Source organism: Narcine bancroftii, chromosome 4 (assembly GCF_036971445.1).
Source record: "Narcine bancroftii isolate sNarBan1 chromosome 4, sNarBan1.hap1, whole genome shotgun sequence".
Classification (NCBI taxonomy): Eukaryota; Metazoa; Chordata; class Chondrichthyes; order Torpediniformes; family Narcinidae; genus Narcine; species Narcine bancroftii.
In genome coordinates this window covers 299,257,179-299,270,549 of record NC_091472.1, presented here as the reverse complement: position 1 = coordinate 299,270,549, position 13,371 = coordinate 299,257,179, and the positions used below count along the sequence as shown (strand labels likewise).

The 13,371-nt window shown below is 38.2% G+C and overlaps 1 protein-coding gene across 21 annotated transcripts in view; it reads left to right on the top strand.

The window, feature by feature from the left end:
- erich2 (glutamate-rich 2) overlaps positions 1 to 13,371 on the top strand; it is a 93,016-nt gene that overhangs the window by 63,335 nt on the left and 16,310 nt on the right. For all 21 annotated transcript variants that reach the window (XM_069935639.1, XM_069935637.1, XM_069935634.1 and 18 more), the window contains 2 exons: positions 5,810 to 5,867; positions 8,896 to 8,967. In XM_069935639.1, coding sequence (XP_069791740.1) covers positions 5,810 to 5,867; positions 8,896 to 8,967 — 130 coding nt within the window. The remainder of the gene's footprint in view (positions 1 to 5,809; positions 5,868 to 8,895; positions 8,968 to 13,371) is intronic.

The following is a 13,371-nucleotide window of genomic DNA, read 5'->3' as shown; positions in this document are numbered from 1 at the left end:
TGGCTTTTATTAGCAGAAACTCATGGTACAATAATGAAAGACAATAGATGCATCCACAGTTATATCCAAGGGGAGTGTCCTTAACAGTAGAGATAATGCACAGCCAATGTTAGGACAGCAAGGCTCGCCAGAGGGGAGACAGGCAGCTTGGCAGACATTCACCACAGTGGTGGTGAGTGACCTGGATGCGTAGGCCACTGGTTTTCCATCCTGCAGGCATGCTGCACCCATGCTGTGATGCATCACAGGTTAGCATGACTGGTCTTTGTACGGCGTAGTACGATAGACATGGGCATAACATAAGCCTTTTTAATGCATGGAATGCATTTTGTTGTTGCTCCTGCCAGGACCAAATCACGTCTTTGTGCGTCAACTGCCTTAGTGGGTAATAAGATCACTGGTGTTTGGAATGAATTTGCCCATGCCCAGGAAATGTTGTAGCACTGTAACATCTGTCAGAACTGGCATTTCACTCATTGCTGTAGTCTTTGAAGGGTCCGCCTCAGGCCTTCTGTGAAAACATGGCCTACATTCAACCTGGTTCAGCTGAAATCTGCACTTGCAGCTTAAGATGAACCTTCCAGGCTTTGTCAAGTACCTTTTTTAAATTTGTGTGATGTTCTTCCGAGTCTTTGCCACCTACAAGTGCGTCATCACGTCATCAACAATGATGGCACAGGAATACCCCGCAAAGATTTGCTCTATTGACCTTTGAAATACTTCGATGGCTGAATTGATTCCAAATGGGATTCGCAGGAATCTGTATCAGCCAAAACTCTTGCTGAATGTGGTCAACGGTGATGACTTGTAGTCAAGTTTGATTTGCCAGAAGGAATTCTTTGTGTCCAAACTGAAAAAAACTCTTGCGTCGGCCATCTGTGTGGCAACTTCCTCCACAGTACGCATTGGATCGAGTGGTCGTTTCAAAACTGTATTGAGGTCTCTCAGGTCAATGCAGATCCACGTTTCCTGTCCATCGTTCTTCTTAGCAGCCACCATGGAGGACACCCACTTGGTGGGCTCAAAGAAAGACTGGGGTAATAATCCTGTATCCTGTCCAACTCAGCCTTAACCCTGTCCTTCATTGCTATCGGTATATGGCATGCTGGATGAACCACGGGCCTCACTTCTTGGTCGAACCGCATGGAGTATGTCACTGGCAGTTTTCTCAGTTCTTCTGTAAAAAGGCCACTGTACTCAGAAAATATTCTGTGTGTCAGATCATCTTCGGCTGGACTTATCTGGTGTACCTCTCTGCTGAACAAAACAAGACCTATGTCCATGCTTGCGCTTAGACCCAGCAGAGGCGGGATGTTTTCTTGGACTATGAAAAATGTTAGAATGTGCAGCTGTCCTTGAACGTAGCACTGCAGTCACACTGTGCCGTCCATTCTAATTTTGCTGCCCTGTATGCCACTAGACTTGTGGACTTGGAGCATGGTATGACCTGTTCTGACTCCTTCAGTAGGTTGAATGTTCTTTGTGACATGACGTTGCACTTGGCTCCAGTGTCAACTTTCATGTCTGCTGCTTTACCATTGATCTTCATTGTTACAAATGCTTTGTTATTCTTTCTGATTCTTGTTGGGTCTCCTGCTATCTGCAGAGTCAATCTGTCAATGTAATGCTCGTCATCCGAGTTGGTTTGTCCTTGCTCAAGTTCCATCTGGTTAATCATCCTATATCTGGATCTCAGGGTGAGTTGCTGCCTAGCTCTGCAGCATCTGCTGAAATAGTTCCACTTCTGGCATGCTCGGCATTGCTGGCCGAACATAATACTTGGATTTCATTCAGATTTAGCCATGTGTATAATATTAAATAATCTTCCTAGACTATTTGAAGAATGCCTTCCTTTAACAAATCCTGCTTGGTCTGTATGTATTAGTTTCATCAAGTATTGTCCTAATCTATTGGCCAATGCTTTTGCTAGTATCTTATAATCAGCATTTAATAGGGATGTTGGTCTGTATGACAAAGTTTTTTGTGGGTCCATATTCTTTTTTGGTAACATTAATAATTGCGGTTGAGTATGACTCTCGGTGGTTTTGTGTTTCCACAGCTTGGTCCAGGACAACCATTAAAAGGAGCATTAATAATTTGAATTGTCTATAAAACGCAGGTGGAAATCCATCCTCTCCCAGTGATTTATTAGCCTGTAGGGTGCCCAGGGCCTTTTCAATTTCTTCCCTTGTGAAGGGAGAATCTAATTTTATCCTTTCTCCTCCAGGCTTGGAAGGTTGACATTCAGCAAAAATTCTTCCATTTTGTTCTCATCTCCTAGTAATTCTGATTTGTATAGTTTTATGTAATATTGTGTAAAAATGTTGCTAATTTCTTTTTGCTAATCTCTGCAAACTCCTGAGGAAGCTGATGAGATTTCTTCATAGTGCTATTAGTATGTTGGGTCCAGGAAAGATCCTCTGAGATAATGACTCCCAAGAACGTAAATTTGCTCACCCTTTCCATCTCTAATTTCCCCCCTCAGTGATTACTGGATTGTATACCTCTGACTTTCCCTTCCTGAATCAGCTCCTTAATTTTGGTAACATTGAATGGAAGGTTGTTGGTGCACAATTCAGACAAGTTTTCATTCTCCCTCCTGTATGCTGACTCATCACCTTTCTTTATACACGGTATCATTGGAAAATTTATAAATGGTGTTATTGTCGTACCAAGCTAGACAGTCGTAGGTATAATATGAGTAGAGCAGGGAGCTAAGAATGCAGCCCTGCGGTGCTCTAGTACTGATGGAGATTGCCAATCCTCACTGATTGTGGTCTGGAGGTGAGGAAATCCATTATCCAATTACACAATAGGGTGTTGAGTTCCAGGTCTGGGATTTTGTTGATTGGTTTAGAGGGGATGATGCTGTTAAATATCAAACTGTAGTCGATAAAGAACATTCTGATGAATGCATATTTACTATCCAAATGTTCCAGACCTTTGTGTAGACCACCATAGACCTGTTGCTACGATAGGTGAATTGGAACATATATCCATATCAGTGCTCAGACGGGAGTTGACATGTTTCTACACCAGCCTTTCAAAACACTTCATCATTGTTGATGTAAGTGCTACTGGTTGATAGTCATTAAGGCAGGTTACTACACTCTGATTGATGCCTGTTTGAAACAGATGGGTATCACACCCTGCTGGAGTGAGATATTGAAGATATCTGTGAATACATTGGCAAGTTAGTCAGCATAGATTTTTAATTCTCAGCAAGGTACTCCATCTGGGCTGGATGCTTTCATTGGATTCACTCTTCTGAAGGCAGCATACACGTCAACATTGGATATGGACTGGATGGGATCATCAGGGGACATGGGAGTGTGGAGGGTGGTTCTTTGCTGTTATAATCATTGGGTGTTGAAGGCATTAAATTCCTCTGGGAGCAAAGCTTTGACATCTGCTGCATCAACAGATTTGGTTTTGTAGCAGGTTTTGGCATTTAGGCCCTGCCACATCTCTAATGTGTCCCTTGTTGTTCCAAATGGAAAAATAAATGCCAACTTGTGGGATTAGCAACACATTTGAATTTGAATGAGAGTACTGTTGTGGGTTATATAATATTTTGTTATATATAAATATGTCTTTAAAAGAGATAGATTGTGGGGGGTTTAGTGTAGGTCACCACAAACAGATACTTACACTTCACATCTCATTTAAAATGCAAGAGCTTTGCTGAAGCCAGACATTCAGGCACCAGTGGCTTTGCAAAAGACAATGGAACTGCATTGGAAGGAACTTCAGAATTAGGTGCAAATGGAACAAAGTCCATGACAAGCTGGGAAGCTTGTTGAAAGACCCCATTTTGAAGATGGGTTGTGAGTTCTGAGTTCAGGGAGCTAAGAGGAAATGGCTGGTTAGAGTGTTTCTCCTGAAATAAGGGAAACAAGAAGAACTCCGTAGTGACCTGGAAGAAGAGGTTATCATTTGGAAAACCCATGATGGGGTAAGTTTCTCCGACAAGACACTGAAGTGACTGATCGGAGAAAATCAGTTTGTGTGTGTCGAATGAGCAACAAATATCTCTCTGAAACCTTCCTGAGCGGTAACCATTTAACTTTAAGCACCAGAGCCTGGTGAAGATTCAGAAATGTTAAATTCTGTGCACAGTATAAGAATTGCCTGATACCGCTGAACTTGGAGAAGTGAATGATTGGACTATTAAAACAAAGAACTTTCCTGAACATGTACACATTACATACACATGCATTTAGAACTAGAAGGGGGTTGTGAAGTTAAGTTAATTGTAATAAGTTAAAGTTTATTTCTGTTTTTATGTTTATTTAAAATTTAAAGCAAATTCACCATGGTCTTGGTGAATTTCTATTGCTGCTGGGTTTTGGAGTCCTCTGGGCTCATAACAGTACCAACATTTCAGTGCTCAAGGTAATCTGTCAGAGTAGATTTACTACACAATGTCCTTGGATCAATGGTTGGGAATTGTGTACTGTACACAAAATGACTGAGTTTTAAAACTTACATCAAACGATAGCAGTGGAATTGAATAAAACAATTAAATTACAGGATTTGACAACACAGGTAAAAAACGTAAGGTGCTCACAGAATCATGAGATAAAATTCTGTTTAGATTAATATATGTAGGAACGAAAACTAACAAAATCTCACAGATGATTTTGAAATGTTCAAATGTTGCTGACCTTGCCAGTGACTTGAATTGTGTGAATGAATAAATGAAAGAATTGTCCCAATATCCTTCCCAACATAGACTTAACTTAAAATAATTCCTTGTGAACAATGTCAGGGAAAATCTCAAATGTTCATTCTATTTCAGTGCCTTTGCATGTAATTGATTAGGCCAAAATATAATAATCAAAACAAATCAGCATTAATATGACCTTCAAAAGTAAAATTAATAAAAATAATATATGAATTATGTGAAACATAGCAAAAAATTGCATGGATTGTTACAGAGGCAATTTTTTAATAAGTAGATTAAATGGGACACTGGCCATATTGTATTAGATTTAATGGCTCATATGAAGTAGGCTTCAGCCATATCAGACAATAGCCATGGAATACCAGATCTAGTGGCTAAAAAAAAACATTTGCACATTTCAAAATCATTTATGAGATTTTGTTAAGTTTTCCTTCCCTGTATAGTACTTCAAACAGAATTTTATCCATCGCATTTCTGCAAGTACCTTTGCAGTCAAATTCTGTACTTCTAATTGTCTCTTTCAATTCCATTGCTGTAGTTTGATTATAAGCTTTAAAACTCAGTCATTTCGAGTATAGTACACAATTATCAACCATCAAGTAATAAACTGTAATAAATCTACTCTGACAGATTACCTCAAGCACTGAAATTTTTGTACCATTCAATCAAATTTGTATGCATTGCTAATCCCACAAGTTGGCATTTATTCTTCCATTTGGAACATTTTTCAAATATTCTTTTAAAATCAAATTGCAACCTAATTTTTATGTTTATCAACACCTGTTTTAGTTGTAACTTTGTCAGATAAATTGAAGGAGATTTTAAGGCTGAATTTTGCATTGATGACATGCTGATGTTGAAGTATTATTTTTCCACAGATAATTGAGTTGCCTCCTGATAATTCAGTTATTGTTGTAGGGAACTGTAGTAATCATCAAAAATGTGTGTTTCCTTCTGTATTTTCATTTAAAAAGTAAGTTCCTATTGCCCATTTGATTACTAAGTCAAAATCAAATGTAACTTTGTGTTGATTGTAATTAAAAATACAATGGAACATTTTTTATCAACTGTAATTTCATCAAAAAAAGTTAGACTATGTTTATTGTGATTTTGCTTTGTTAGTTCTTGAAGGCAGTAATGGAACGAGACTACAGGTTGTCAAGAAAACTTTGTCAAATGAGTAAGTACAAAAATTACTTCTGGGTATTTATAATGCCTTAGAGCAGTGGTTCCCAAACCTTTTGGGTCTGCTTTCCCCTTGGCATCTGAGTTACATTCTGAGTGCACCCCCCCCCCACATACAACAGCGCTGGGGGTGTAGTGGTGACACTGAGTGGGGTGGGGGGGGGTAGTATCGGCACTGAGCGGGGTGAGCAGGGTGGGAAGATGGTGGTGACTCTTCATTAAACTTTGCAGCAGACTGAATAATAAAAAGACTGAAGGTTTGGAACGTCCCCTTTTTCCTCACCGCCCCCTTGGATCTTTCCATCGGTCACGGGGGAGGTGGGGGGGGGCAGCAGCTCCCACTTTTGGAATCACTACCTTAGAATTTTTGATTAGTTGGAAAGAAATTGTGAGTTCAACTTGTGTTTTAGGTGTTTTAAATGTAAATGAATTCATATCAAGACAAAGATTCGGCAGGTTATGTACAAATAGAAATTGTGTATTAAAGGCAAATTCAATGGAATTCATGATGAAGCTAATTTTCTCTTCTTGGACAATTAGTCCGCATGGCTTACATTCATCCTTAAAATAGCATCCTCTTTAGATGCATAATCATAGATGACTAATCTTAGATAGACAGACAGCTGGACACTGAATGAGGAAGCTTCTTTGGCCAACGAAACTTGCTCATTTGAAGTCTAGAGATGATCAGAATTGTATCTTATGTGAGCACATCTTATGATCAGAACTGTATACTCAGGGAGATAGCATGAATTTGACAATAACATTGGTGGTGCCTCATGCACCCATGATGAGTTTGTCTACTTTATTCACTTTGCTGTCAACTTTCATACTGATCTCAAATTCACTTTGTCTATCTCCAGTGACACTCTTCCCTTTCTTGATCTCTCTGTCTCCATTTTGGGAGACAAGCTTTCTACAGATATTTTTAAAAACCTACCAACTCCCACAGCTGCCTTGACTACACTTCTTCACACTCAGTCCCCTGCAAGTATTCTATTTCTTTCTCTCAAATCCTCCATCTCCATTGCATTTGCTCCCAAGACCAGGTCTTCCAGTCCAGATCATCCGAAATGATCTGTAGTTTGATCAAAAATGTGGCTTCCCCTCTACCATCGTCAACTTACCCCTTAGTCGCATCTCCTCTAACTCCAATTCATCTTCCCTGGACCCCTCTGTCCCGAGATGCAATAATACATTATCCTTCACAACTTCCGTCATCTACAACATGATCTCACCACCAAATGCATCTTTCCTTCTTTGCCTTCCATTTGGACCAGTCCCTCCGTGTCTCCCTCATCCACTCATCCCTTCAAACTCTTTTGCCCCCTTGGCACGTTTCCGTGCAGCCACAGGAAGTGCCACATTTGCACCCACACTTCCTCCTTCACCACTATTCTGTGCCCCAAACAGCCCTTCCAAGGGAAGCAACACTTCACCTGTGAATCTGTGGGTGTCATCCCCTGTTGTGTATTTCTCTACATCAGAGAGATTGGACACAGACTAGGAGATCACTTTGCTAAGCACCTTCACTTTGTCTGCATCAATGACAGGGATCTCCCTGTAGCCAGCCATTTTAATTCTGCCTCCCACTCCCCTGCTGACATGAATGTTCATGACCTTGTGTACTGTCAAACCAAGGCCACCCATAAATCGGAGAAGCAACGCCTAATTTCCATCTGGACACTCTCCAATTCGATGGCATTAACATCAACATCTCTGGTTTCTGCTAATCCACTCTCTGTTTTCCCTCTTTTCCCCATCCTTCTGTCTTCTTTCCACCAGCTCACCATCCCTTTCCCTCTCCATTCACAGAGCCATACCCCTCCCCCTTTTGCTGTTATGCCCTCCCTCCTATTACCTCCTGCCTGTGGACCTGTGGTCCTCCCCCTGCCCCTCCTTTCCATCATTTTGTTTGGGTGCCTGTCTACATTTTTCTCATACCTTGATGAAGGGCTCGAGCCTGAAACTTTGGTTATGTATCTTTATCTTTGCTAAATAAAGCACATTGAACTGCTGAGTTTCTCCAGCATTTAATTTTTACTTCGATCATGGTGTCTGTAGACTTTCATGTTTTATAGTTGATTAAATAGATAATGTCAGAGGCAGCTTAATCCTGGTAAGTGTAAGGTGATACATTTTGACAGGATTAACACGGTGAATGTTGGGACTCCAAGGACTATGAAAAACAGAGAAATTTTGGTGTGCAAGTCAAAGAATCTCTGAAGGTGACAGCACAGGTCTGTTGCCCTCATTGATAGAGATATGGAACACAATTCCAAGTTATCATAAACCATGTGATAACTTGGAATTGCATATTTCTAAAAAGATTTGTGAACTCAAACTGTACACAAATATTTTTCAAGTGATTTCAATTGAGCATTCATATCCAACAGGATCAGCATAACTGCTCACGCTAACCATCCGAGACTCTGCATATGCATTGCCTGCCTGTATGTGTGTTATGTCTGGTTGTATGTCTGCATGCTTTGCACCGAGGACCGGAGAGCATTTGTCAAATTGTACAATCAGACGACAATAAACTTGACTTAATTAAATTTTGATCAGCAGTTACCCAATTTATGGGGAAGATATTTTAAATTTGCTCCTGATTTTTTTTCTTTTTTTTAAAGTAAATGATAATTGAAATCCCCATCTGAATATGGACATTGCTGGGAACCCTCAATTCGCCAGGGGAACGTCAGATACAGAGTTAATGTTTGAGGCCCCAATGGGAGGGGGGGGGGGGATTTAAATTGCAAAGAAAGTGGGAAGGGATGGATAGGACAAAGAAAATTTGTGATAGGATAAGGCCAGTGTTGCTGAGGGTATAAATTGTAGAGGCCATCTGATGAGTTGGGAAGTAAAAATAGAAGTAAAAGAGTGTAAAGGATTGTCCAGCAGTGCATTGAGATTTCAGGAAGAAATTCTGCTGCATTATTATTACATAATTTTTTAACTGTGAAATCTTATTTAAAGTAGTGTTAGCATTAATTGTATTTTGTTCCTCATCTTATTTACAGTTCTCCTTTATGAGCCAGAAAACCCAGAGGCCAAACAATTCCAGGCACTTCTGGAAAAGAAAATACAGTTGGGTAAGATGAATAAAAGCTGTTTGACATATGTTGGCTAATAGATCTGATTTGAATCTTCAATAAAAGTAAGGTGTGATATGAAAATCAACCTATAATAAAGCACTTTCTTTTAACGATGAGTTTTCATGTATATGCATGTAGCATATATGGAAAGAGAAAATAATTTGTTTTAGATTGAAGATCCTTTGTCAGAATTGGTAAAAATAAATAGCTTTACTTGCCACTTTGATATTTTTTGTTCACCTTTCACACAAAGTGTCTTGAAAGAAAGTGATTAACTTGCTATGAGGCTTGTTCGCATTGACAAACATTGTATTTTAGGAGAACAAAATTAAATACCTGCAGATCAAGTTTATATAGTTCAACATTTAAAAAAATCTTTAATGTTTTGAACATACTCAGTTATTAATCAGTGGAAAGGTTTTCATTTGTTGTTAATGAGGTCTTATCAAGTGATGATACATTTTGTGGCCTGGTGTAATAGTCAACCTCCTAAATTTTACCCTAAATATTGGTTCACAAAATTCTACTAAGTACATGGCTTCAAAATTGATTCTGCATTTACTGTATATGGATGGTCTATAGTATTCTGTTCTGTGTCTGAAATGGAAAGATTGCTTATTGTAAGTTGTGCTATATACATTTTAATTTCAAAATATTGCATGAAATAAATAAAGTATTCATAGAAATGAGTTAGAACCAATTATCTAATTCCCAACATACAAATATGACTGATACATTACCTCATTTTATTTTTCCTATTGATCAATACACGTTTTGAATATTTCTGTATATCAGATATTCAGTCCATTTTTCTGAATATCTGGGTCAATTTAAAGTCCACTTTCTGGAAAATAATAACAAAATAATTAAAGGGATTTAGGATTTTAAAATATTTTTGACACAGTTCATGTTATTTAAAGTTGCCAGATTAGAGATTACCATAGTCAGTCACTGCAAATGGTTAATGATAGCATATTGAGATCCTTCCCACAAGCAAATTCCATTGCCTGCTGGAGTCCTTGGGTGAGGATAGGTCTGACAGGGAGTGAATCCTACCAAGCTGTGCAATTATCCTGGTGAAGAATTAAACTATGGGAGTGGATGAAGAAGACACAGAGGGAGTGGTCCCTATGGAAAGCAAAGAAAGAAAGATGCATTTGGTGGTGAGATCATGTGGAGCCTGACAGGGGGTCTGAGAGCATCATGTAATCTTCCCAGAAGCTTCTTCATCAGAACTCTTCTTAAGAAAAGCCTGTCTTAAGAAAACCCTGCCCAATTATCACCAGCATGTAGCCTGCTGTACCAGACGTCCCAGCATACTTGATCACTGCTACACTAAGATAAGGAGGACCTATTGTTCTTTCCTGAGATGCATCTTGGCAAGTTGAATCATTGGTGATGCTCCTTCTACCTGCATGCAGACAGAGCATTAAAAGAGGCTACAGAGACCATGACAGGCTGGAAGGTGGTCATGAGAGGCTGAAAAATAGTTACAGGATTGCCTTGAGTCAGTAGATTGGACAGTGTTCAAAAACGCAGCAAATTGTTCAGGGATTTCCCAACTGGAAGCCCTGGATGACCAATTAAACTTGGAACCTGTTTCAGGACTGTACGAGATAGAATCTAAGGTAAATAAAGTTAACTATATAGTTAAAACACCTGATATGAGACATAAAACATAGAGTTGCCATGTCAACATCTTAAAACATTATTTTGAGAACTTAGATGTTAGCCAGAAGCAGCCTTCACCAGAGGTAATTGTTGTGAATAAAACTGAAGGGTTTGAGGATAATGAAGTATTAAAAACTGACTCTGTGAGGGTTACTTTAGACAGAACCTTTTCCCAGTTTGTTTGTCTAATTTGGATGAGAAGTTGGCTCATTTGCAGCCCCAGGAAAAGGAACAAATAAAACAGTTAATTTAAAAAATTAGGAAGTTATTACCAGATGTACCACAGTGAACATCAATAGCTTGTCATGATGTTGATGTTGGAGATGTAATATAGAATGGAGCATCCATATAAAATGAATATTGAAAAATGTAGATCAAGAAATTGAATACATATTAAAGAATAATATTATTAGATGTTCCACTTCAGTTTGGAGTTCACCTTGTGTCCTGGTACCTAAATCAGATGGAATGGTTAGATTTTGCACTGATTATTGAAAAGTTAATGAAGTGACAAATACAGGCACTTATCCTATCCTTAAGGTGGATGATTGAGTAGACAAGGTTGGAAAAGCTAAATTTCTTACAAAGATAGACTTATTGAAAGATTACTAGTATATTCCATTACAGAAAGAGGTAGAGATATTTCTGTATTCGTAACATTGTCATTTCTTATGAATACAACATTTAAAAAGGTGATTAATTCTGTGACTCAAGATTTACGGCATATAGATGCTTATATTGATGATTTGGTTATGGGGAATGACACTTGGGAAGCACATATGTTTGCAGTAGAGAAATTATTTAACAAACTTTTAGAAGTAAAACTTGCTGTTCATTTAGCTAAAAGTGAATTTGGTCATGCTACAGTTACATATCTTGGTCAAGGAAAAGCAGCACCTGTGCAAGCGAAAGTTCATACATTTTTTTGTTTTCCATATCCATGGGTAAAAATGCTGTCAGGAGATTTTTAGGAATGGTTGGGTATTACAGAAAGTTATGTAAAAGTTTGCTGACATTGCCATTCCGCTGACTAATTTTTTGAAAAAGGGTGAAAAGTTTATTTTGAGAACCATTTGTCAGGAAGCTTTTGACAAATTAAAAGCCATTTTATGTCACAAGCCTGTGCTTAAATCACCTGACATTGGAAAACCATTTTCTTTAGCAATAGTTGCTAGTGATGAAACTATAGGAGCTGTTTTAATACAAAAAAAATGACTGTGATAATATTGAACATCCAGTGGTTTATGTATCTAAGAAGTTCAATCAACACCAAAATAATTATTCTACTATTGAAAAAGAATTCTTGTATGGTCTTTGCAACATTTTGAGGTTTATATTTGCAATGCTTTGGGATCAATTGTGGTTTTCACCATTAGTGTTTTTGAGTAAAATGAAACATAAGTATAGTCAATTATTAAATTGGAGTTTAACTTCGCAAGAATATGATTTAATGATAATTCATATTAAAGGCAAAATAATATGGTTGCTGATTGCCTATCCAGATGTTGAATTTACATGTTGTTTCTGCAAAATTTGTATTATATAATATAACCTTAGGATGTAAAATCTATCAAATAAATGGTGGATTGCAGTTCAACATTTTGACCTTTAAAAAGCTCAAAATTTCTGTGGGAAGGAGGTGTATCAGTTTTGTGTTAATATAATCTTTAAAGTTGGTAAAGGTTTTTGGGTGGACAGGGGTACATTTACAGACACCACAGACCTTTATACATAGATACCATTTTTAAAGTCAAAATGTCTGTTAAGCTATTGTTCTGCTGGAGGATTGCTTAAAAAAGACTGATAATTCAAAACTGCAAACAGTCTTAGAAGTCTTATGACTACTCTCCATTGAGAACTTAAAACAATAGGTGTTGGTTGGGGAAATGGCTGTGTACGCAAGAAAGCCATTTTCTGGTTGAGCTATGCAGAAAAGGCACCTCAGAGTCTGATCCACTCAAACTTGTGGAAGAGATGAAGCCACATGCTTTTAGCATATGGATGTGAAGTAACTTCAAAAGGCCATCTGCCATGATTCATGCTTTTGGAGAAATTAAACAGATTCAGTGGTGAGGTCATGTCACATGATTAAAGATTTTTTTCAGAGAAACATATTACTGGAACCAGAGACATTTTGAAATCAGAAGACACTTGGCCATTCTGTAGGTAACACAGGATTGAAGGGGCTTGACCATCCTATAAGTCACACAGGATTGAAATGTAGTAACAGATAACTGCTCATGTTCTTATGAAAAGTAGTTTTGAAGAATTTAGCCACTTCACGGTCTCTTTGGAAAAGAGGAAAGATTCTACTGGGTCCTTTTTCATATGGCCATATCATGGAACCCTGTCTGGGTTTGTGAAATCGTCGTGGAAGAAAATAGCCACTTTGTTGTCTCTTTGGAAAAGAGGACAGATTCATTGTTTGGAACACAGATTCCAAATCTCCATGCAAGAGAGACAAAATCAATCATATGAAGAAACATTGCTCTGAAAACAAATCTACAAAAGAAATTTGTGAATTTTAAAGAGGTCTGATGGCTTAATGTTTCAAAACACTTCATTATTGCTTTTGACCAACAATTTAAAGAAATCTGATGCCTCACAGGTACTCCATAACTGCTTTTGAACAGTGGTAAATACTTTGAACTCAACACAAAAGCTTTCTGAGTCTGTGCTTTAAAATAATTCCTTCAGAATCAAGGTTGAACTATAATGGGTTTGGTTTTC